Genomic DNA, 24947 nt, shown 5'->3' with positions numbered 1-24947 from the left:
GAAACACATTACTGTGTAGTTACATTGATGTATCTAAAGTTTGTGAAATAATCTTTTTTAGACATACTGCCTGATCGTTTGGAACAAACCTTGTACAAAGCTGAACTGGCTAAACATAAGCACATTGTTTTTCACTAAATTAACTTTTTGCCCAAATACAAATCTATTAAGCCTCTTTAAAAATGGTGAAACTAGCGCCACAGATATGTTCAGCCAACATTTCTCACATAGCTTCTGCTTCAAGATCTGATGCAATAAGGCAGCTATTTATACAATGAAAATCTACTTTGGTAGCAAGTAGTCAAGCCAGAGCAATAAGAAAGATATGGCACCCAGCATAGGTAAACAAACTGTCATGCATGCTAAGTTCTCACATTAGTTGGCCAAAACTGGATATTTTATGTCCATCCTGCAGCAACAGCAGGTAAGCTTGTATATTCACATAACCCTGCAGGAAATTCTTAGAGCACACTGGACTAGATAGAGGGCACGGGGGGGAGAGGGGGGGGCAAGGGGAATGGAAAAAGATAAAACAAGAAGGGTTTGCCCAGCAGGATTCAAAGTAACTGCTGCATGTTATCATTGCACAATGCTTCAAGTTCTTGCTGAATGCAGACTTCTGGCAAAAATGAGTCTCTCAGAGGTGATCCTTGGACATTGGCGTTTTTGGCCACACTTGCACTGAGAGGCTTTGCCCCATGCACAATGTCTTCAGCAAACTTCATGTCTTTCCTTTGTGATTCTTCTGGCTCACTTGGGCAATATGATTTAGCCAAAACAGGCTTCTGATACCTGCACATTACATATATAAAAAAGAACAGTGCTAGCAGATGCACTAAGAAGCATCTACATGTCAAAATCTATGAGCATTTAAGTTAGTTTATAATGGCAGCAGATATTTCTACAAGCAGATGAACCAAAGTTGAACCATATAACAGTGCGCAATCCACATGCATTATTTTACACTGCCAAAGGAAAGTCTAGCTGCTTCATGTTGCTACCAAAAGTAGGTCCTAACACTGAATCTTTTAAAAATGGAAATGAATTAGCAAAATATAAATGCAACACAAACACACACCAAAATATTGTGCACAAATGAAATGCAAACAGGACAATACAAACATGAGCACCCTCCCAAAGAATAGCAAACCCTACTATGAATACTTTCAAAGCATAGTGTACTCCACTTTGAAGTTCTAACCAAGAGCACTAACTAGTATGTCCCCTACTTCAAGTGGAAATCTGATGACATCATTGCTCTAATTCGATTTTGTTTGCTTGTATTTCGTTTGTGCATAATAAACCACACAGAAATTAAGGCATATAAAGTTGTGCAGGTGATTGGCAGGGTATCAGCATTCTCCTGTAGATGGCGTCCAAACATGAAGGTATTGCTCAAAAAAAGAAAAAGTAAAACCTGAAAGCTTAGAAGCATTTTTGTATACTGGAAGAAAAAAACCTAGGAATCATATGTCACACTAGCAACGTAGGCCATTTTCATCAAGCAGGGCACACATATCCTCATTGCCCCCTTCTACCTCATCATGGCTGCCTGAAAGAAGGTCAGAAGCAGCCTGTGTACACTAGTAAACTATACAAGCAGCATGCGCATGCAAGCTTATCATGTTTTCATCAAATTTACTGAGCATCTTTTATACCAGCATTATCTATCAGGGTTACCCATTACCACAAAGTCTGAGGCTTTTGGAAAGTCTCAAACACTATGCATTCTCATATACAATGCTGTGATGCATTGGTGAGGCTAATGGTTAATCTATGGTTAATCTATTATTAATATAAGTGGCTATGGCAAATTGAGATTCTTGACATCACCCAAAATCAGAAAAGCGCACCATCCTATTAAATTGCTGTCTTCAAGTACAGTAGACTCTCATTAATACAAAGTCTGTTGAGTCAAATTTTTAGATATGAGAAACAATTTGCAAACACTTTGTTTGTTTTCTATTAACCCCATGCCAAAAAATCCACTTAACACCAGCCACAAATTCGGTTAAGCTGAACTTTGACAACCGCCACTGACACCTGTTGCTCGGCTTAGCAAGACGGTTGTATTGGTATAGTACTTGGAGGAGACAACTCTGCTAGCTATAATGTAATCAAATGTTATTATGGACATAAACAACTATGGCAGCATCAACGATTATGTGGAAACCTGCAGGACTGACACCACAGAAACAATAACTGAATAAGCCTTTGAGGTACCCTCTGCAAGCTGATACGTAAGGCGAGGACACTGCCTAAAGGTCACTAGAACCAGCGGTATTCACTCATGATGCATCTCATAATGCCCTGAATACTTTGGTGCATTTTTTCCCAACAACATGAGGGCACTGAAGAATTTTAGAGCAAGTGAGCTGAAATGCCAGCATTTGTGACAGTGCATAGGTTTGCAGAGTTCCAGAAAACAACAACTTCTCAATAGAAGCTCATAGCATGCATAAAGCAATCCTCTATAGCACATACAATAAATGTCTCTTTCCACAACTGCCTATTGGTTGTAATGCTGTTTCAGTTACCATTTTTTGTCCTGAATATTTGGGTGCACCAGGAATAGCAGACTCTTAGTTTTGTACAGATCTTCACTTAATGGGAGCCTACAATATTTTTAATGAATATATATGGGTGAAAATGGGCTTGGGCTTTTGCAGTATATTTACTTTAGTGCAAAAAGATGAAACAAACAAAACAAAACATAGCGAAAAAGAAATCAGTCAGTTATCTCTTCAGCCTTATTGATGAATGTGAAATTTAAAAACAAAAACAAAAAAAAACATTCAAACAAGGTTCAGAAACAGCCACACAAAAAATTTAAATCATAGATGTTATATTTCACCGCTACAGTACAGTGAAGCTGCCCTGGAAGTGGGACTTGTATACCCCCTGTCCAGCAAAGGGTTAATTGGGAAGACAAGAAATCCCCCCAAAATTATTTCCAAGTTTATTTCCAAGTTTTGGAAGTGCCACATTTAATTTTCAGTCAATGCAGCTTTCTTGAGACCTACTGCGAGTGTATCTACTGCTCTCTACTTAAATTCTACATTCTTTCATGGCAACACCTACTGAGCTTTCTTAAAGTGACATGGGACATCAGAATTTTCGCCTGCTCAAACTGACTGGGCATGATCACAGCATTCTTACTGTTGCCGTAGGTAAAAATAAACTGAAATCTAGCATCGTGACCAATGTTTATAAATTAGTTTTTTTTTTTCTGGCATCTGCAAGGGAAGCTGCTGTGTTCCTCCATAAAAGATAAAAGAAAATAAGGAGAATTGAAAGAAAGGGGAGAAAATGGTATCCTATTCTTTTTTTCTCCACTCTCTGCCCATTTCCACCAATAATGTGTGCCTTTATATGCACTGTGTTCAATTACCATATAAGACCTCAAAAAATTTTCATTTTTGTCCTCCCTTTAAGTGTACTGTTCAACTGCTTTATGCATTGACAAAATGCTTTCACATGCAACAACATGAGCATTTAATGGATTTCATTGACTCTCAGCAAGGTTGTGCACTTTATAATGCACAATGAATACTAAATTCAAACAGCAAGAGCACATAAAGAGGTTGGACTTACAAGTACAGGAGTAATGACGATGTGACTACTGAAACAGAGGATAGGGCCATAGCAGCTGCTCCCATCCATGGTAACAAGGCAACACCCAATGGCATAAAGACACCTTGTGATTAAAAAAGAAACAAGACATACTTTTAAAGGCCAACTGCAATAAAATTTCGTACTGTATAAAAAGCCTAGTTTCTGGTAGCGTAGATAAAGAGCAGTCTTCGTGCAAAATTTCACGCAGGAAATATGAGTGGATGCATCACAAGAAGGTGATAAAAATTAGGTTTTTTCATACTGAACTTAAAAATAAAGGCTGGTGTTACTGCTTGCCAGAAATGACACACAATCCAGAATAATTGAGAACCAGAGCCTGTTTCAACCGGCAGACAATGAGCAAATGATGCACCTAGACTGCCCAGATATGACAGCGTGATCAGAATGCATAGTTCTGTAGGATCTGTATCATATCAACTTACCACCTGCATCATCTGCAAATAAGCTGTTTAACCCTTTAAGGGCCAGCAAAAAAATAAAGCATTCAGAAAGTGTCATTTCGAAGTACAGGGTGTCCCACGTAACTCACGCCAAAATTAAAAAATATGCAAGTGCCACGTAGCTGGACCGAACCAAGGTAATGCTGTTTGCCGTCACTTGGAGCAAGTCAGACAATTTTTGTATTTTACCTGATTATATAATTAGTTATTATTCATTGATTAACTTCTCAAATATTAAAATCAGAGCAAAATTGTCAATCAGAAAATTCTAGCCCATCATAAAAAATTCCCAATCCACCTTTCTGTTGCTTAACGCGTGCTACATGAAATGTTTTCCAAGCATTAAGGAATCCCGCAAAAGCACGCAAAAAGTGCCGTGCGACTTGTTGTGCAGGACTCTTTCATGTTTCGCAGGCTTTTTTTAACAGTTGGAGAAAACTTTCATGTAGCATGTATTGAGCAACAGAATGATGAATCAAGAATTTTTCATGGCCTACAATTTTCTGCTTGACAATTTTGCTGTGATTATGACATTTGAGAAAATTAATAATAAATAATTGGGTAATTACGCAAAATACAAAAAAAAAATCTGACTTGCTCCAACCAATGACAAACAGTATTACCTTGGTTTGGCACAAATACATGGCACTCCCACATTTTAAAATTTTGACATAAGTTCCATGGGACACCCTGTATATGTATAACATGGGGGTAGTCAATTCACAAGTTGTGTCCAATAATATGGAACAAGAACTACGTACATTGAATAGAATTGTCAGAGTTGATACAAGTTCCATCGTAACACTTCGATGCTACAGGTACATTTTAGAGCAAGCATTTGTTCAGAAAGACTTGCAAATGCAAAAAAGTCAAGGTTTTTGAAGTGTGGCTGTGGAGCATTAGGACGTTGCTTTATGTATGATAGATCTCAAAACACAATATGAGGCAAAGTCTCACACTGCACTCCTTACACAAGAAGCATGTTACTTTGCAGACTTTATTGCCAATGTTGCTTCGACTTTTGCATCAGATAATGCACCGCTTTGTTGGATGTTCTTTGCCTGCTGTAGATGGGATAAAATTTACAAAGTGCTGTGCCATCAGATGAGTATGCCCTGCTTCTGAAGAATGTGCACGCTTGAGGGGGCAGCAACACGTGACTGGCATCCACCCTTTTTAAAATCTCTGGTGGATGAATGGAGTCCGTAGGCACCTTTGCAGCCAAAGAGGGAACTTGCCAGAATGTCAAAATGGAACTTAGTGGAACTTAGAAAGAGTGCCCAAACATGTGGACAAGATGCATGAGTCCTTGGCACTTTATACAAAAAAAATTGTAACCGAGTAGGGCGCATCCATGACACTTAAAGGGTAAAGGTCATTAATTTTTCAAACTAAAAAATTTGCAGCCCAGCAGCTTCGCCAAAAGTGTTTCTACAGTATGCAGTACTCATTTATAACCAATTCAGCCAAAGTCGAATACTGTTGTACTTCACCTTTGAACACAGGTATAAAACTTGTATATATGTAGAGTAATTTTAATTGATTTTTTTTCATTCTTTTTTTATCATTACTAAGTGCATCTACAAATAACACCATCATGTTTTGTCTAGAATGAAGTAACAACATTCAACAGTATCTTACCTCAGAACTACCACAAAGGTGGCACAATTTCATAACACACACATTCCCATGGTTTATAGTTAAGGATGAATTGAATTGAATGTGTGGTGTTTATTGGCACAAGGGCCAGGTATGGCCAAAGAGCGCCAAGCCAGTGTTGATGAGTTTGCAGTGAAGTTATGACTTCTATGAAATTGATGTGATGTGGCTATAAAGGGGCCTTAAAAATGGTCGCACTAAAGTGCATAAAGCATATGTGTAATAAGGTTATGGCAATGACAAATGACGTGTACTATAAGCATTAAGGTGCATTGCAAAATAATGATACGATATACAAAATATGTAAGATGCTAAAATTGACTAGAGCACCACTGCCTCATTACAGCCCTTGAGATACAAGGGCCTGGAGGCATGTGCTATACAAAACAACTATCACAGCGGCATCCTCTGGAAAGAGGATGCGCTACAAATTTAATGGGCTTATAACATGTAGGACAACATCATTTAAGAAATTGTGGACTGCTTTGGTGCTAAAAAAAGGTTCTTTACCAAGAAACATAGCAGCGTGAAGAGAGACGCAATAATGATATGCAAGAGGAAAATGTTTCTTTCTCTCAGATTTGGCTTTCCGACACTCCAAGAGGATGTGGAGGACGGTCAGCCTCTCACTATATCGACCACACGTTGGAGGTTCATTTCCAGTAAGCAGAAAATTGTGGGTACCAAATGTGTGCCCATTCCGAGACGACAGAATAGGACATCTGTTCGCCATGATTTTGTTGGGGAGGGCCAAAAACCTAGCTGTGGCTTTATAACGTGCAGCTTATTATTTATTTCTGCATTCCACATGCGTTGCCAGTGTTTTTGCAGTTTCTTTCGTAAAAAAGGCTTTAGATCTGTGACAGGGACAACAGCCGTAGGAATAATAGCTAGTGATGCGAGTGATGTGGCCATTTCATCAGCTAGTACATTACCCTCGATACCTCTATGGCCAGGTACCCAGCATATTACTATATGTCTATGTGATAGATAAATACTGCATAAGAGTGAATAAAGTTCAATGAAAACAGGATTTGTATGCTTCTGTCAAGAAATTAACGCTTTTACAAGATTTAACGAGTCTGTGAATACAATTGCTCTGTCAAGTTTTAATTTCTTTAAATGTTTTACTGCAGACAGTACTGCATAGGCTTCTGCAGTAAAGATACTTGTTTGCAGGTTCAATACGTCAGATTTAGAAAAAGAGGGACCAACAAGAGCATAAGATACACCAGCATGTGATTTTGACGTGTCTGCATAGAATTTGGAGCAGGAGTACTTCGATTTAAGTTCACGGAAATGCATAGCGATTTCGAGGTCAGGTGTGTGCTTTGCGACCTCTACAAAGGATACATCACAATCTATCACCTGCCACTCCCAGGGCGGTAATAGATGAAATAGGTGAAGCTGATGTATGTTCTCTGAAATTGGAGTGACCACTCATCTGACTATACATATAGACTTTCGACAGGGCTTGTTCTAAATGCGCCAGTGGCCAGGCGGATACACAGATGATGAACGGGGTCTAACATCGTTAGCACGCTCGGTGCGGCAGAGTGATATATTACGGCACCATAAACTAAACGTGATCGAACTAGGCTCTTGTAAAGATTCAGTAAACACTTCCTGTCGCTACCCCATGTTGTGTGGGATAGGATTTTAAGTAAGTTTATTGTTTTTAGACATTTTGCTTTAAGCCATATTATGTGTGAAATGAAAGTAAGCCTGGAGTCAAGTATAGCACCTAGAAATTTGTGCTCTTTGTTGACAGGAATTTGTTGTCTGCCCAGTTCTACACAAGGATCTGGAACCAGCCCTCTTTTTCTTGTAAAGAGAATACGAGAAGTCTTTTGGGGATTGATTTTAAATCCATTTTGGTCAGCCCACTTGGACACTTTGTTTAAGCTCTGCTGTACCTGTCTCTCACACACTGTAAGGTTGCAGGATTTGAAACCTATTTGTATATTGTCTAGACGGAATAAAAAATGGCCGGTGGTAGTGAAGCATGAAGTGTGTTCATCTTAACGATAAAAAGTGTACAACTGAGTAAGCCTCCCTGGGGTACACCAGTTTCTTGTATAAAAGGTCGTGATAATATGTTGCCGATTTTCACGCGGAAGATACGATTCGACAAATAGCTTTCAATTATTTTCAGCATATTTCCACTTTTGCCCATTCCCAACAAGTCTCGCAAGATCCTGTAATGCCACGTTGTGTCATACGCCTTCTCCATATCTAGGAATATTGATAAGAAAAACTGTTTATGTACAAATAAATTGCGGATATAACCTTCAATGCGCACAAGATGATCTGTTGTCGACCACCCTTCTCTGAAACCACACTGATGAGGATCAAGTTTATTTTTGAATTGAAGGAAATGTACGAGTCTGCAACTAATCATTTTTTCAAAAATCTTACGCAGACAATTTGTAAGAGTTATCGGACGATAACTTGCCGCCAAGGAAGGGTGTTTACCCTGCCTCAGAACAGGGACCACAATCGCTTCTTTTCATGTGGATGGAAAATATCTTGCAGCCCAAATAGTGTTGAAAAGTGCGAGTAGTGTAACTTGTGTGTCAGTATGTAAGTTTCCAATCATGTCATACATGACTCTGTCAGGTCCTGGTGCAGAGCTCTTGCATGTGTTCAAGGCAGCTCTCAACTCAGCAATACTGAAAGGCCGGTTATACCGTTCATTCTGTCTGCATTTAGGTATGATTGGCTTACATTCTTCTATTTCTTTGTGTTTAAGGAAGGACTGAGAATAGTGGATTGAGTTCGACACACACTCAAAGTGCTCCCCAAGAAAGTCTGCCTGCTCTTCTAAGGTATTCCCTTGATCGTTCACCAGAGGCAACGGATTTATTTGCTGCCCCTTTAGCCTCTTTACACCATTCCAAACTTTCGCCTCCTGTGTGTATGAACTTATACCTGAAAGGAACCTCTCCCAACTTTCTCTCTTCGCTGACATAGTATCCGCCTTCCCTGCAATTTTATGTGTTTAAATTCAAAAAGATTTTCTGTATTCGGCGATCTATGCAATATGCCCCATACCTTACTCTGCATCTTTCACACATCTCTAGTCTTCATTCCACCAGGGAACACGTCTTTTAAGTGAACCACCATTGGTTTGTGCGATAAACTTTTCAGCAGCATCACAAATAAAAGCCGTAAAATATGCAACAGCATCATCTATACTAAAACTGCTTATAAAATCGGGTGTTAAATGAGCGAAATGCCTGGACGCGGGCTCGAGGAGTCGACACTCGATGCGCTTATTCGCGCAATCCGAGGTGCCGACGCGCGGGCTCGAGGAGTCGACACTCGATGCGATTATTCGCGCAGTCCGAGGTGCCGACGCGCGAAATGCCTACGCGCGGGCTCGAGGAGTCGACATTCGATGTGCTTATTCGCGCCGTCCGAGGTGCCGACGCGCGAAATTCCTAACCGCGCGCTGGAGGAGTCGACACTCGATGCGCTTATTCGCGCAGACAGAGGTGCCGACGCGCGAAATGCCTACACGCGGGCTCGAGGAGTCGACACTCGATGCACTTATACGCGCAGTCCGAGGTGCCGACGCGCGAAATGCCTACACGCGGGCTCGAGGAGTCGACACTCGATGCACTTATACGCGCAGTCCGAGGTGCCGACGCGCGAAATGCCTACACGCGGGCTCGAGGAGTCGACACTCGATGTGCTTATTCGCGCCGTCCGAGGTGCCGACGCGCGAAATTCCTAACCGCGCGCTGGAGGAGTCGACACTCGATGCGCTTATTCGCGCAGACAGAGGTGCCGACGCGCGAAATGCCTACACGTGGGCTCGAGGAGTCGACACTCGATGCACTTATACGCGCAGTCCGAGGTGCCGACGCGCGAAATGCCTACACGCGGGCTCGAGGAGTCGACACTCGATGCACTTATACGCGCAGTCCGAGGTGCCGACGCGCGAAATGCCTACACGCGGGCTCGAGGAGTCGACACTCGATGCACTTATACGCGCAGTCCGAGGTGCCGACGCGCGGGCTCGAGGAGTCGACACTCGATGCGATTATTCGCGCAGTCCGAGGTGCCGACGCGCGAAATGCCTACGCGCGGGCTCGAGGAGTCGACACTCGATGCACTTATACGCGCAATCCGAGGTGCCGACGCGCGGGCTCGAGGAGTCGACACTCGATGCGATTATTCGCGCAGTCCGAGGTGCCGACGCGCGAAATGCCTACGCGCGGGCTCGAGGAGTCGACATTCGATGTGCTTATTCGCGCCGTCCGAGGTGCCGACGCGCGAAATTCCTAACCGCGCGCTGGAGGAGTCGACACTCGATGCGCTTATTCGCGCAGACAGAGGTGCCGACGCGCGAAATGCCTACACGCGGGCTCGAGGAGTCGACACTCGATGCACTTATACGCGCAGTCCGAGGTGCCGACGCGCGGGCTCGAGGAGTCGACACTCGATGCGATTATTCGCGCAGTCCGAGGTGCCGACGCGCGAAATGCCTACACGCGGGCTCGAGGAGTCGACACTCGATGCACTTATACGCGCAGTCCGAGGTGCCGACGCGCGGGCTCGAGGAGTCGACACTCGATGCGATTATTCGCGCAGTCCGAGGTGCCGACGCGCGAAATGCCTACGCGCGGGCTCGAGGAGTCGACACTCGATGCACTTATACGCGCAATCCGAGGTGCCGACGCGCGGGCTCGACGAGTCGACACTCGATGCGATTATTCGCGCAGTCCGAGGTGCCGACGCGCGAAATGCCTACGCGCGGGCTCGAGGAGTCGACATTCGATGTGCTTATTCGCGCCGTCCGAGGTGCCGACGCGCGAAATTCCTAACCGCGCGCTGGAGGAGTCGACACTCGATGCGCTTATTCGCGCAGACAGAGGTGCCGACGCGCGAAATGCCTACACGCGGGCTCGAGGAGTCGACACTCGATGCACTTATACGCGCAGTCCGAGGTGCCGACGCGCGGGCTCGAGGAGTCGACACTCGATGCGATTATTCGCGCAGTCCGAGGTGCCGACGCGCGAAATGCCTACGCGCGGGCTCGAGGAGTCGACATTCGATGTGCTTATTCGCGCCGTCCGAGGTGCCGACGCGCGAAATTCCTAACCGCGCGCTGGAGGAGTCGACACTCGATGCGCTTATTCGCGCAGACAGAGGTGCCGACGCGCGAAATGCCTACACGCGGGCTCGAGGAGTCGACACTCGATGCACTTATACGCGCAGTCCGAGGTGCCGACGCGCGAAATGCCTACACGCGGGCTCGAGGAGTCGACACTCGATGCACTTATACGCGCAGTCCGAGGTGCCGACGCGCGAAATGCCTACACGCGGGCTCGAGGAGTCGACACTCGATGCACTTATACGCGCAGTCCGAGGTGCCGACGCGCGAAATGCCTACACGCGGGCTCGAGGAGTCGACACTCGATGTGCTTATTCGCGCCGTCCGAGGTGCCGACGCGCGAAATTCCTAGCCGCGCGCTTGAGGAGTCGACACTCGATGCGCTTATTCGCGCAGACAGAGGTGCCGACGCGCGAAATGCCTACACGCGGGCTCGAGGAGTCAACACTCGATGCACTTATACGCGCAGTCCGAGGTGCCGACGCGCGAAATGCCTACGCGCGGGCTCGAGGAGTCGACATTCGATGTGCTTATTCGCGCCGTCCGAGGTGCCGACGCGCGAAATTCCTAACCGCGCGCTGGAGGAGTCGACACTCGATGCGCTTATTCGCGCAGACAGAGGTGCCGACGCGCGAAATGCCTACACGCGGGCTCGAGGAGTCGACACTCGATGCACTTATACGCGCAGTCCGAGGTGCCGACGCGCGAAATGCCTACACGCGGGCTCGAGGAGTCGACACTCGATGCACTTATACGCGCAGTCCGAGGTGCCGACGCGCGAAATGCCTACACGCGGGCTCGAGGAGTCGACACTCGATGCACTTATACGCGCAGTCCGAGGTGCCGACGCGCGAAATGCCTACACGCGGGCTCGAGGAGTCGACACTCGATGTGCTTATTCGCGCCGTCCGAGGTGCCGACGCGCGAAATTCCTAGCCGCGCGCTTGAGGAGTCGACACTCGATGCGCTTATTCGCGCAGACAGAGGTGCCGACGCGCGAAATGCCTACACGCGGGCTCGAGGAGTCAACACTCGATGCACTTATACGCGCAGTCCGAGGTGCCGACGCGCGAAATGCCTACACGCGGGCTCAAGGAGTCGACACTCGATGCGCTTATTCGCGCAGTCGGAGGCGCCGATGCACAAAATACTTAGGCGAGGGTCCGAGATGTCTGCGCGCGATGTGCTTGATCGACGAGTCGGAGACTCCTATGCGCGAAATGCTTAGCCGAGGTACGAGGATTGCATGCGCGATGTGCTTGGTCACGAATTCCGAAACACCGAGTGGTGAAAGGCCTAGCCGCATGTCTGAGGATTGCGTGCGCGAATCTTTGGTCGCGAAGTCCGCGTCGCCGATGCTCGGAATGCTTAGCCGCGGGTCTATCGGCCACGCTACTGCGATGTCCGCCTGGCGCCAGTTTTGACACATCTAGATTACATCGAGACTTCCAGGCTCGCGAGGTGCAAAGAGCCGAGCGGACGACGCGAGCGCCGGAGCAATGGCGAACCGCGCTGGAGTCACATGGCGGGCCACGACTTACCGTATAAAGTAGGTCGTGGCCCTTATACAGTAGGTCGTGTGGCGGGCATCATAGGCGGACATGGCCAATCGCAGACTCGTACACGACCTTCAATCATTTCCCTTTTGTGTGCTCGTTTCTGTACGGAGGAGATAGCTGATGCGGCAAATCTGAAGACAGAGAAATGCGCTTTCCAACGAGACCATGATGGCGGCGCTGCTCGGTTGCACCGTTCCAGAGATACCGTGTCTTGAAAAATGCTGTTCTTTCTTGAGTTCCGCGTAATGTTTCGCCACCTTGGCTGATAAAACAATTTTTTTACAGCGCTTCTACGTGGTATATAGGGTTATTTCGAAAACAGATACAAAAACAGTTATAGAAACTTAAAATGTGATTTTCAAAAAGTCGATTTTTCGGCCATTTTTCCATTTTTCGCGATGCGAAAGCTGCGTCCCCCCTTAACTTGTTCTCGAGCTTCTTTGTCAATCTACAAATTTCTGCCCCATACCTTCGCACCAGTAGAATGTACTGACTGTACACATTTCTTTTCAATGATAGTGGTAAGCTTTCAGTCAGGATCGGACAATGTCTGCCGTATGCACTCCAACCTATTTTATTCTTCTGTAAATTTCCTTCTCATGATCAACGTCCCCTGTGAGTAATTGACCTAGGCAAACGTACTCTTTCACAGACTCTGGAGGCTGTCTGGCGATCTTGAACTCTTGTACCCTCACCAGGCAATTGATCATTATCTTTGTCATCTGCATATTTATCTTCAAACCTACTGTTACACTCTCTCTGTTAAAGTCCTCAATCATTTGTTGTAACTCGTCCCCAGTGTTGCTGAACAGGACAATGTCATATGCAAACCGAAGATTGCCGAGATACTCACATTTGATCCACACTATTAAGCCTTCCCAGTTTAATAGCTTCAATACTTCTTCCAAGCATGCAGTGAATAGCATTGGAGAGATTCTCCTTGCCTGACCCCTTTCTTTATGGGTATCTTTTTACTTTTCTTGTGGAGAATCAAGGTAGCTGTGGAATCTTTGTAGATATTTTCTAAGATATTTACGTAAGCCTCCTGTACTTCTTGATTACGTAATGTCTCTATGACTGCTGGTATCTCTACTGAACCAAATACCTTTTTGTAATCTATGAATGCCATATAGAGAGGCTGATTGTACTCTGCAGATTTCTCAATTGTCTGATTGATGGAATGGATGTGATCCATTTGTAGACTATCCCTTCCTGAAATCAGCCTGTTCTCTTGGTTGACTGAAGTTGACTATCTCTTGGCCCTTATTCTGTTGGAAATGATCTTGGTGAATATTTTATACAATACTGGTAGTAAGCTAGTGGGTCTATAATTTTTCAATTCTTTGTCTCCCTTTTTGTGGATTAGTATAATGTTGTCATTTTTCCAGTTCTCTGGGACCCTTGAAGTCGAGAGACATTTGGTAAAAGGACCGCGAGCTTTTCAAGCATGACGTCTCCTCCATCTTTAATTAAATCGACTGTTATTCCATCTTCTCCTGCCACATTTCCCTATTTCATGTCTTGCAAGGCCTTTCTAACTTCAACGCTAGTTACAGAGGCAGCCTCTGTAACCTTTCGTTACTATGAAGTCGACTGGAGGTATCGCGGCTGCTCTGGGTACTGAACAGGTCGATATAGGATTCTTCTGCTGCTTTTACTACATCTTTGAAATTGCTGATGATATTACCCTGCTTATCTTTCAGTGCATACATCTTGGCTTGTCCTATACCAAGTTTGTTTCTCACACTAATTTCATGCTGTGTCCATTTTTTACTGCTTTCTCAGTCTTGCTTACATTATAATTTTGAATATCCCTTACCTTGTTGACCAGTTTTGACAGTTCAACGAATTTTATCTGATCTCTTGGATTGGACACTTCCAATCTTAGTCATTTCTTTATGAGGTCTTTCATTACTTGGGAGAGCTTATCTACTGGTAGCCTTGCTGCCTTACCTCCTACTTCAATTGCTGCTGCTGAAGCCAGTCTAGTTACGGTTGCGCTCATTACCTCTATGTCATCTTCATCCCTCTGTTCTAAGGCAGAATATCTGTTTGCAAATACCAGCTCAAATTGGCTTGCTTTTATCCTTACTGCATCTAGGCTGGCCTGTTTCTTCTTGACCAATTTGACTCTTTGTCGCTTCATACTGAGGTGAATCCTAGACCTCACTAACCTATGATCACTGCATTTTACCCTGCCTAACACTTCTACATCCTACACTATACTGGGATCGGCAGAAAGTACGAAATCTATTTCATTTTTTGTTTCACCATTAGAGCTTTTCCAGGTACACTTTCTGTTGATACGCTTCCTGAAGAAGGTGTTCATTATTCGCAGCTTATTCCTTTCTGTGAATTCTACCCACATCTCTCCTCTAGTGTCCCTAGAATCAATGCCGTAGTTGCCAATTGCTTGTTCACCAGCCTGCTTTTCCCCAACATTTGCATTGAAGTGGTAAATGACTACAGCACATTGAGTTTGCACTTTTCTCATCGCTAATTCAACATCTTCATAAAGCTGTTATATTTCATTATCATCGTGACTGGAGGTTGGAACGTAGGCTTGTACTACCTTTATTCTATACCTCCTAGTATTTAGTTTTACTATGACTACTGCTCATAATCATCACCATCATCATCATCAGCCTGTTTTATGTCCACTGCAGGACGAAGGCCTCTCCCTGCGATCTCCAATTACCCCTGTCCTGCGCCAACCAATTCCAACTAGCGCCCGTGAATTTCCTAATTTCATTGTTCCACCTAGTCTTCTGTCGTCCTTGATTGCGATTCCCTTCTCTTGGTGTCCATTCTGTAACCCTAATGGCCCAACGGTTATCTTACCTACGCATTAGATGACCTGCCCAGTGCCATTTTTTTTCTCTTAATGTCAATTAGAATATCGGCTATACCCAGTTGCTCTCTCATCCAAATTGCACTCTTTCTGTCTCTCAAGGTTATGCCTAGCGTTCTTCGTTCCTATTCGTGCTTAACTTGTTCTCAAGCTTCTTTGTCAGTGTCCAAGTCTCTGCCCCAATGTCAGCACTGGTAAAATGCACTGATTGTACACCTTCCTTTTCAATGATAATGGTAAGCTTCCAGTCAGGAGCTGGCAATGTCTGCCGTATGCGATCCAACCCATTTTTATTCTTCTGTGAATTTCCTTCTCATGGTCAGGGTTCCCCGTGATTAATTGACCTAGGTAAATGTACTCCTTCACACACTCTAGAGGCCGATAGACGATCCTTAACTTGTTCCTTTGGCCAGCTATTTATCATTATCTTTGTCTTCTGCATATTAATCTTCAACCCCGCTCTTACACTCTCTTTGTTAAGGTCCTCAATCATTTGTTGTAACTCATCTGCACTGTTGCTGAATAGAACAATGTCATCGTCAAACCGAAGGTTGCTGAGATATTCGCCGTCGATTTTTACCCCTAAGCCTTCCCAGTTTAATAGCTTGAATACTTCTTCCAAGCAGCAGTGAATAGCATTGGAGAGATTGTGTCTCCCTGTCTGACCCCTTTTCTTATAGGTATCTTCCTGCTTTTCTTGTGTAGAATGAAGGTAGCTGTAGAACCTCTGTAGATATTTTCTGAGGTATTTATGTAAGCCTTCTGTACTCCTTGATTACATAATGCCGCTATGACTGTTGGTATCTCTACTGAATCAAATGCCTTTTCGTAATCTATGAAAGCCATATAGAGAGGCTTATTGTACTCTGCAGATTTTTAGATAACCTGATTAATGACATGGATGTGATCTATTGTAGAGTATCCCTTCCTGAAGCCAGCCTGTTCCCTTGGTTGACTAAAGTCCAGTGTTGCCCTTATTCTATTAGAGATTATTTTGGTAAATATTTTATATAACACTGGGAGTAAGCTAATGGGCTGATAATTTTTCAATTCTTTTGTATTTAGTTTTAGTATGACTGCTGCTACTCTCTCATTAATGCCGTATGATTTCTCAATGTTACCTGCTATGTTCTTATGGATTAGGAATCCTATCCCATATTGCTTCTTATTTGAGAGTCCTCTATAGAAGAGGATATGGCCATTAGTCAGCACTGCAGAAGTCCCACCAGTTCTAACTTCACGAAGGCCCATAATATTCCACACAATGCCTGATAGTTCCTCAAGGAGTCCTGCTAAGCTAGCTTCACTCGAGAGGGTTCGTGTGTTAAGCGTTACCAGGTTCAGTTTTCAGTGGCGGTCTGTCCAGGTCCAGAGATTCTTAGCACCATCTGCTGCCTTGCAGGTCTGACCACTGACTTGGTCAGGTGCTCCGAAATTGCTGGGGACTGAGGGCGATTAGTTGATTGAATGAGTCATCAGGAAGGTAGTAGCCAAATAATGCACCATGGAGGCCAATTCCTGTTCTGGTGAGGGAGTGTCTTTTGTTGAAGCTTAGTGGGTCTTTTTAATTTTGCGGTACCTGGATTAGTATAGCCCCACTGGCTCTCGGCATTTTTTTGCCAATGTTGTAATTGGAGTGTTAATTTTTATAGTGATCAAAAGTATTCTCACATATTTCATGCACTGGGTGTGTTTATGTACATGCAAGTTATTCAATTTAGAATAATTAATTGATGAACTACATTTTTTTATTGAAAGGTGCAGACAAATAAAGTGAAGTGAAATAATGTAGAGAAAGAAAAGAAATGGCTGCACTTGACTGTTTGCAGTAAAATTACACCACTTTACATTTTCTCTCAAGTCAGCAAAAAAAAAAGTAGGAGGTTAAAGCAGTAGTACAGCATGGCTGCCTAAGCTTAAAATTTGGAAAAAAGAAGAAAGAAAATCTAAGCTTGCAGTGCATGCTGACAAAAAATTATGCAACAGCACTATACGCTCATGCTTATGTCTCCAAGATACCCGAAGAGAGCTTTAAAAAATCTCCGAGCAGGTTTCTGTGCAACAAAACATACCGGCAACACAATGTCTCATGGAGCTTTAAAAATGTAATTTTTTGTTTAACACTGTTACCATGTAGTAATCCTAAATTTCGAAGTGAATTATGCCTAAATTTAATTTAAGAAATGGTGCATACATGAGCTTGGGCAATGATACAGCTCATGATACATGAGCTTGACTGGCCAACATGTAGACCCGTCGAGGGCGCAAGAAGGCATGAATGTAGGCAGTTTCTTGATGTTCTTTCTGTGTTTAGTTTGAGCCAAATGGTATCAAGTCCCACACTTGCTGATTCAGTTCCAGACCTTGTATTGACTACAGATCAACAAAGTATGTATGTACGCGTCCTTGACTGCATGAGTGACCACAATGTTATCCACTGCAAGTACACCATAAAATATGAAAAACCTCGTAATGCAAAGAAAACCATATACGATTACAACAGAGCACGGATTAAATAATGACCTACTAACATTTTCTATGCAGTTTTTATTGACCTTTTCCGAGCGTGATACAAAAGTTTTTATTGATCTTCTCCGAGTGTGATACAAACGAAAATTAGCAGATCTTTCAAAGAACACTCACTGAACTTAAGGAAAGATATATTCCAAGAATTACTATCACACCTTCAAATAAAAACACGTGGTTTACAACACGTTAAGCGGTGCAATAATAAGAAGAAAAGAATGTATTCAAAGGCAAAGCATTCGACCTCTGCCGACGAGTGGGAATGCTATCTCGAACAGGCAAGACTTTGCAAAGCAGAAATTGAAGCAGCGAAGGAAAAATATTACAACTACGACTTATCACAAATGTTAAAAAACAACCGTAAAAAATTTTGGGAAGTAGTAAATCCGAAACCATCGTCATCATCCCTTGTGTCGATAATGAAAGATGGTCAGCCTCTTCTGCAGTCCGAAGTTGCGGAAGAATTAAACACTTTTTTCTGTTCGGTTTTCAAATCAGAAGAACCAGTGCCACCAGATGTAACTTTATCGGCTTAAATACTTCAATGAATGACCTCATAGTCACTTGTGAAGGTGTAGAAGCCGCTATAGATCGTCTACCAGTCAATTGGCACCCGGACCAGATGACATTTGCGCAAAATTGCTAAAACTTACAAAACCAGCTATATCACGTATCTTGGTTGCTATTTTTCAACAGTAAGTTGATACAGGATGCGTGCCTGACGCCTGGAGGTGTGCACTCGTGATTCCCATTTTTAAATCTGGTGATCCCTCCTTAGTCTCAAACTACAAGCCCATATCATTAACAAGCATATGTTGTTAATTACTAGAGCACATCATATCATCCACCGTCATGAAATTTCTATCAGATCACAATTTCTTCTCTAGCAATCAGCATGGTTTCCTTCGTGGTCGTTCCTGTGAAACCCAACTATTCGAATTGGTAACTGACCTCCACAAAGCCGTTGATGGTGGACTAAAAATATATGCTATATTTATTGATTTTGCAAAAGCATTTGACAAAGTTCCGCACATCCGCTTAATAATGAAGCTAATGAATATTACCATAAACAGTAGGATTACAAATTGGATAGCTTATTTTTTAACCAACCGAAGTCAATCAGTGTACGTGAATGGGTACTCATCTTCACTTTCGCATGTAAAATCCGGTGTACCACAGTGTTCGGTCCTGGGTCCAATATTATTTCTTATCTATATTAACAACATAGGAAACGCTTTATCTTCTACTATAAGGTTATTCGCAGACGACTGTATCATCTACAGATGAATTAGTAACGCCGAAGACGAGAACTCATTACAGGTAGACCTCAACAAACTCGCATTTTGGTGTTGCCAGTGGCAATGGAAATTAACATTTCTAAAGCTAAGGCCGTGACGTTCACGAGAACACATAATCCAGAATTGAGCTACTACATGATTCAGGGAATCCCTGTTGAGAAAGTATCCAAATTTAAATGTCTCAGAGTTCATTTATCCTCTGATTTATCCTGGAACGAGCACATTAATACCATAACCAGTAAGGCATCCAAAACACTCAGCTTCATTAAACGTAAGTTATGCTTGGTGAACTCTGCTACTAAGTTATTAGCATACACTATGCTTGCTCGTTCAAAGATAGAGTACGCATCCATTATTTGGAATCCGCATCAAACCTATGTGATTGATCAGCTCTAAGCAATACAAAATAAAGCAGCAAGATATATCACAAAAAAATACTCGCAAAGCTACAGTGTTACGGATATCAAGGAATCACTTTCATTGTCCTCTCTTCAAAACCGCCGACTAATAACATTGTTACCACATTTTCACGTGCTTTATCATAGTAGATCACCGTTCCGCGAATCTTACATCAATGCAGCTCAAAGTATTTTTCAGCGTTTTGATCACCTTAAGGTGCAACCCCTTTTTGCTCGCACTAATCTGTACCGTCATTCACCATTACTTTTGGCAACATATCATTGGAATAAACTACCGAGGGACATTGTATCTGCCATTAACCATGATGTTTTTGTTTAAAGTTGAAGGTTTTCCTAAATGTGTGATTATTTCTGGGTTGAGTGCTTACTTGCGTATGTTATTCTTTCTGTATATAATTATGTCAATGTATCTTATCAATGTTCTTTTTTACACGTTTGTATTTGTAACTGGCTACCCCCTCTATGTAATGCCCGAACGGGCCTTTAGGGTATATGAATAAATAAATAAATAAATAAATAAATAAATAAATAAATAAGTGAACTTTTTTTTTAGCATTTCCTTGGCACTTGGCTTCCACTGTTTATGCCAAGAGATCCTTTATACATCCACATTAACAGTTGAGAAATGCTTTTAGACGTCTAATGCAGTGCTTTGCAGGCAGAAAGTTCAAATGTGCTGAAGAGTTCCAGCCAGTTTTCAAGCAGATTGTCAGCAGTTCCCAAATGAAAACAATGGTATAATGTGTGGTCTCTACTGCTCAATGTGAAAAGTATTGGGAAAGCATTTGCAGCTTCGTACGAAATGCATATTAGTTTTGTGAATTGCTGCTTTTGTTAAAGGAGCTGATGCTTTGTTCAAGAAATACCCTGGCACGAGTTCCTGACTTTGGAGGAGGCCATACAAATGGTACTCACTGACAAATATGTGGAGCCCGATTATGTAATGAGTTTGCCATCACCAAATGTGGATGGCGTTGTGACAGGTGAAATAAAAAAAAAAGAAGAGATGGAGATGTGTGTGCTCAATTCATCAGATATCGGTAGTTCCATTCCATTCTCGTATTTATATGACACTAGCATTTCATCGTAGAAAACAAAGTCTTGTTTAACAGCTCTCGTCATCTGCCATTAACACGCCACCCTTTTCCTCTTTCATAAATTCTTTTAGACCATTCTTAACAATCCACCATACATCATGGTTCATTGATGCACATCGAAGTGCACCAGTCACGGACTTCACGATGTACATCCATGCAATCGGACCAGCACCTTTCCCCATGCAGCTAAGACTGAAGTCACTACCATCATATGTCAAATGACATGTTCTGAAATTGTTGCCATTATTTTGTAACTGCCTGTATTAATTGATGAATGTGTATGTAATCAACCCCGTAGTGGAGTCTTCAAGGTAATAAAGTAAATTGAAAGCCCATGTAGAAGAGCAATAAGAGGATAGAGCAACTGTGATAAAGGATAGTATTTTTCACAGCTGACGCAAACAAATTTCTCAAGCTTTATTCACTCAAATATCAGAAGAACAGTGATTTTGCCCAACTCCTCCATACTATCTTCATTTGGAGCCAATAAAGCACTTCAGGCACATTTTCAAATTGCAATATCGAAGTACTCATCAGACTTGTGCCCATTAAAAATTACTGTCATTTCACTCTCCCTGTAAAAGCTCTGTTGGCCATTGATGCTCTTCTGTTCATCACTGAACATGATCAGCTTTATCAAAGTCACCTGAAACAACATAAGTGTGACTTGTGCCACGCAAAACTGGCCTTGCATGATTTCGCAAGATCAATATCCACCTCGACACAAGCACCTCAATAAATGAGGAAGGCATTTTATTGTGTAAAGAAATAGTACCTTCAACAGTTCTGTATATCTAATGCAGGGCTAATTGTGGATTAAAGCTTGTTAGTTTGCTCTCATAGCTATAGTTGTCGGATTTTCGCTACAAACAATGCATGGAACCTGTTTGGTCAACTTCTTTGTGACCGCAAGTTTGGTAGTGTGTGTGGCAGTGCGAGGCAGCTTGGAGGCAGTATGCTGAAATTATAATTTAGTTGCCCCTGGGTGAAGCTAAGATAATTAAAATGTTGTTATGAGGATGTATAGTACATCAAAGTAAAGATGAATGTAAGTGGACCACATCCTGTACGCTCTCTCACCTTACATATCAGAAATGAAAATAGAGAGTTTTAGAATAGGGGCCCCAAAAAGCTTTGCGGGTGTTAGCGTTGGGGCACGCAGGAGTGAAGAGTTTTAGAATAGGGCTTTGCATTTGCGGATAGCGTCTTGCGCTGACAGCGCCACTACGGCGTCTAAGAAAAACGATTAAAAATAATTAAATAAAATATACCATTTTATAATATGAATAGTAATTTTGACGTGCGTGTATTCGCATTTAATTACAATTTAGAGGTTATTCTTTAAGCAGCAAACAATTAGTTATGCTTAGTTTTGAGCAACAAAACCAACTTTACGTGCCTTCACTAGCCAAGCTTAGCCGCGTTAGGCCTACGAGCCATAAAATCCACACTCGAATTCGGAATCAGCGGCGTCTAATGAATCAATCTTCATAACACAGGCTAGTTGAGAGAAAGCGATAACTGCAGTCATTTCTCCTAGCTGGCGATCTTCACGCGTTACCGCGAATCGAACCCAGTTTGGTGCTAGGTTAGAGCCGTCGCTTCGATGGGTGCCGCCATGTTTGTGGACGCAAAGCTTTTGGGAACGCTATTTCAGCTCCCGCTAAATCGGTGAAATAGCGTTCCCAACGCAAAACTCAAACGCAGTTTGCGTCTCGCGCATGCGCAGTGGCTTCGACGCTATTTCTTTGGGGCCCCAAAACGTTAGGGGCCCCTATTCTAAAACTCTCTAATGGGCATCATATGACTGAATGGGCAAGCAGAGGAAGACCAGGAGGTGCAAAAAGAGCGCATTTAAATATACAGTCGATCCCGGATATATCGAACTCGAAATAGTTCGATATAGCATATTTGAAATATAAAATATGCATGTCAAAAGCTTCTCTAAAAACTCCACACATCTCAAGGCAGTTTCCCGATGTCGTGACTGATGGGAACTTACCTATCTGTGCCTCCAAGGCGCGTAAAAAAACAAAAAACACAGCGCAATGACCAGAGCACTTTATTTCGGAAGAAAAAAATCTGTGACCTTTGCTTGCTTTTTCTTTTGCACCATGAAGTTCATTAAGCTGTCCTCAAGCTTGTTGACAGTGTCCAAATGAGAAAGGCCAGCTCCTTCCATTGTGCCACAACAGTGGCGAATGACGCTGAAAGCCGATGCAAGTTTAGCTGCAGTGCATGGTGGTAGGTCCTCTTCGTCGGAACCTTCGCTGCTGCTCGATTCTGCGTCCTCGTCACCCATCATGTCAGTCACAATCTCCGCATCAGCGCAATCTGCTACAGCTTGCACGCCGTCGTCAGTGCTGACGAAATCGCGTGCTGTAATGCCACCTGAGATGGCGCCTGGGAATGCTGAGAGCTCGCGAAATTCGCTGTCCAGGAATCCAGCATCATCGTTTTCACTGTCAAGACATCTGTCGTCTGCAGCTACCACAAAGCCTGCTTTGCGGAAGCGGTTCACAATCGTGCTTTTCTTCACGTCGTTCCAAGCACCAGCCAGCATTTGAATGGCTCCGAGGAGGTCCACCTTGAGTTCGATTCCTAATCGAAGGTTGATTAGGAGCCTCTGCACCAGTCGTCGTCTGTATCCAACCTTAAATGCTTTAACAATGCCTTGGTCGAGAGGCTGAAGTTTTACCATTGTGTTTGGCGGCAGAAACTTGAGGGTGATCTGCTTTAATGGGCAGACGACATGATGGGCCGAACAATTGTCAAGAAGAAGACAAACTTTGTGGCCAGACTTCTCCAGTTCAGCATCCCACACCTGTAGCCACTCAACGAAAAAAATTGTGTGTCATCCAAGCTTTCTTATTGAACGTGTATCGAACCGGGAGGCCTTTCGCATTCTTAAAGCAGCGTGGCGACCTGCTCTTTCTGATAACAAACTGCCGTAGTTTGCATGACCAATCCATATTTGCAGCAAGCAAAATCGATACGCGCACTTTGCTGTTCTTTCCACCATGGCATGCAGTGCCCTTCAGATGCAGAGTCTTGTTTGGCAGCATTTACCAAAACAGTGCCGTCTCATCTGCATTGAATATTTGCGACGGCGAAAAGCTGTCGGAAATATTTGGCCACTCTTCGGACAACCACTTCTCTATGTGACTTGTGCTAGTCGCCTCGCTTTTGCCCGAAAGGGTCTTTCCGACGATGCTACAGCGACTCTTAAATCACTGCTGCCAACCAGAGCCACCAGTGAAGCTTTCTTCTCCGAAGGCCACAGCAAACCATTTGGCCTTCTCCATGAGCATTGGGCCGTCAACAGGTATGTTCTTGGCACGTGTCTCCAAAAACCAGGTGTACAATGCCTTCTCGACCTTGTCAAAGGTTGGGACGCGCACCTGACACGCTCCAGGGCGACTGAACTGCACTGCCTTCAGATTAACATCGGCTTTGTTCTTGAGGATCGTACTCAGGGTGTTGCGAGGAATTCCGAATGCCGTGGCAACCGACGACTTTTTCTCGCCAGCCTCCACCCATCAAATGATATCAACCTTTGTTGAAAAATCCAAATTCTTGCGTTTTTTCGTGGCCATGGCTCTGAAACACGTGCCAAAAGCGGAAAGAAAAACGCATTGCACCACACGAGTCTCAAGCCTTCGCGTTGGCCTCGTGAATAAAAGGAACAAAGCGACTCAAAAGACGCACCACTCTGCAGTACCACAAGCCCAAGCTGCAATGACCTTGTTCGTCTCGCTGCGCCAGCGGTGTCAGCCAACCAAAACACAGGAAACGGACGCCTGCGGTCAATGTGGTTTCTCACTCCCACTTCCCTTTCACACCCAATCGCACTCCAAGTACTCCCTGTCACGTGCGTTTTACCCCCACGCCCCTTTCTCAGAGTGCGGGGCGGCGCGTGAGATTGCGGGAACATCACCAGATCTTCGTGAGGAGAAGCGCACTTGCCGGGGCGCAGCTCAGCACGGAGTTTGATACATCGATATGCCGGTGCACGGGAGTTCTATATACGCAAACAATAGCGCTATGCTTTTGCATGGGATTCCCAAGGGGATTTTTAAACTGTTCGATATAGGCAATAATTCGATATATCCGGATTCGATATATCCGGGATCGACTGTATAAGAGTAATATGACCCTCTACGATAACCACTGCATAACCTATGTGCTGTGGGAAACTGCATGTTCCTCATGGAAGCACAAGCAAGCTCAGTTGCACTATTTTTACCAAATAGGAACAATCTGTTTTAAATAAACTACAGCAGAGTGAAGAAATTTTTCATTCCAACTTAAAAAAAACCAGTGAAACCAATCGCAATGAC

The 24947-nt window shown here is 43.7% G+C and overlaps 1 protein-coding gene and 1 long non-coding RNA gene across 2 annotated transcripts in view; one reads left to right on the top strand and one right to left on the bottom strand.

Annotated features, from left to right (window-relative positions):
• The window catches only part of LOC139049079 (uncharacterized), a 41042-nt gene that overhangs the window by 12630 nt on the left and 3465 nt on the right, over positions 1 to 24947 (top strand). The window lies entirely within an intron of this gene.
• LOC135914179 (copper-transporting ATPase 2-like) overlaps positions 239 to 24947 on the bottom strand; it is a 152230-nt gene continuing 127521 nt past the window's right edge. The window contains exons 20-21 of the mRNA XM_070524259.1: positions 3595 to 3697; positions 239 to 792 (exon numbers count right to left, since the gene is read on the bottom strand). Of these exons, the coding sequence (XP_070380360.1) occupies positions 558 to 792; positions 3595 to 3697 (338 nt within the window). The 3' untranslated portion in view covers positions 239 to 557. The remainder of the gene's footprint in view (positions 793 to 3594; positions 3698 to 24947) is intronic.

Source organism: Dermacentor albipictus, chromosome 1, assembly GCF_038994185.2.
Source record: "Dermacentor albipictus isolate Rhodes 1998 colony chromosome 1, USDA_Dalb.pri_finalv2, whole genome shotgun sequence".
NCBI lineage: Eukaryota > Metazoa > Arthropoda > Arachnida > Ixodida > Ixodidae > Dermacentor > Dermacentor albipictus.
This window is presented reverse-complemented; position numbering and strand designations above follow the sequence as displayed.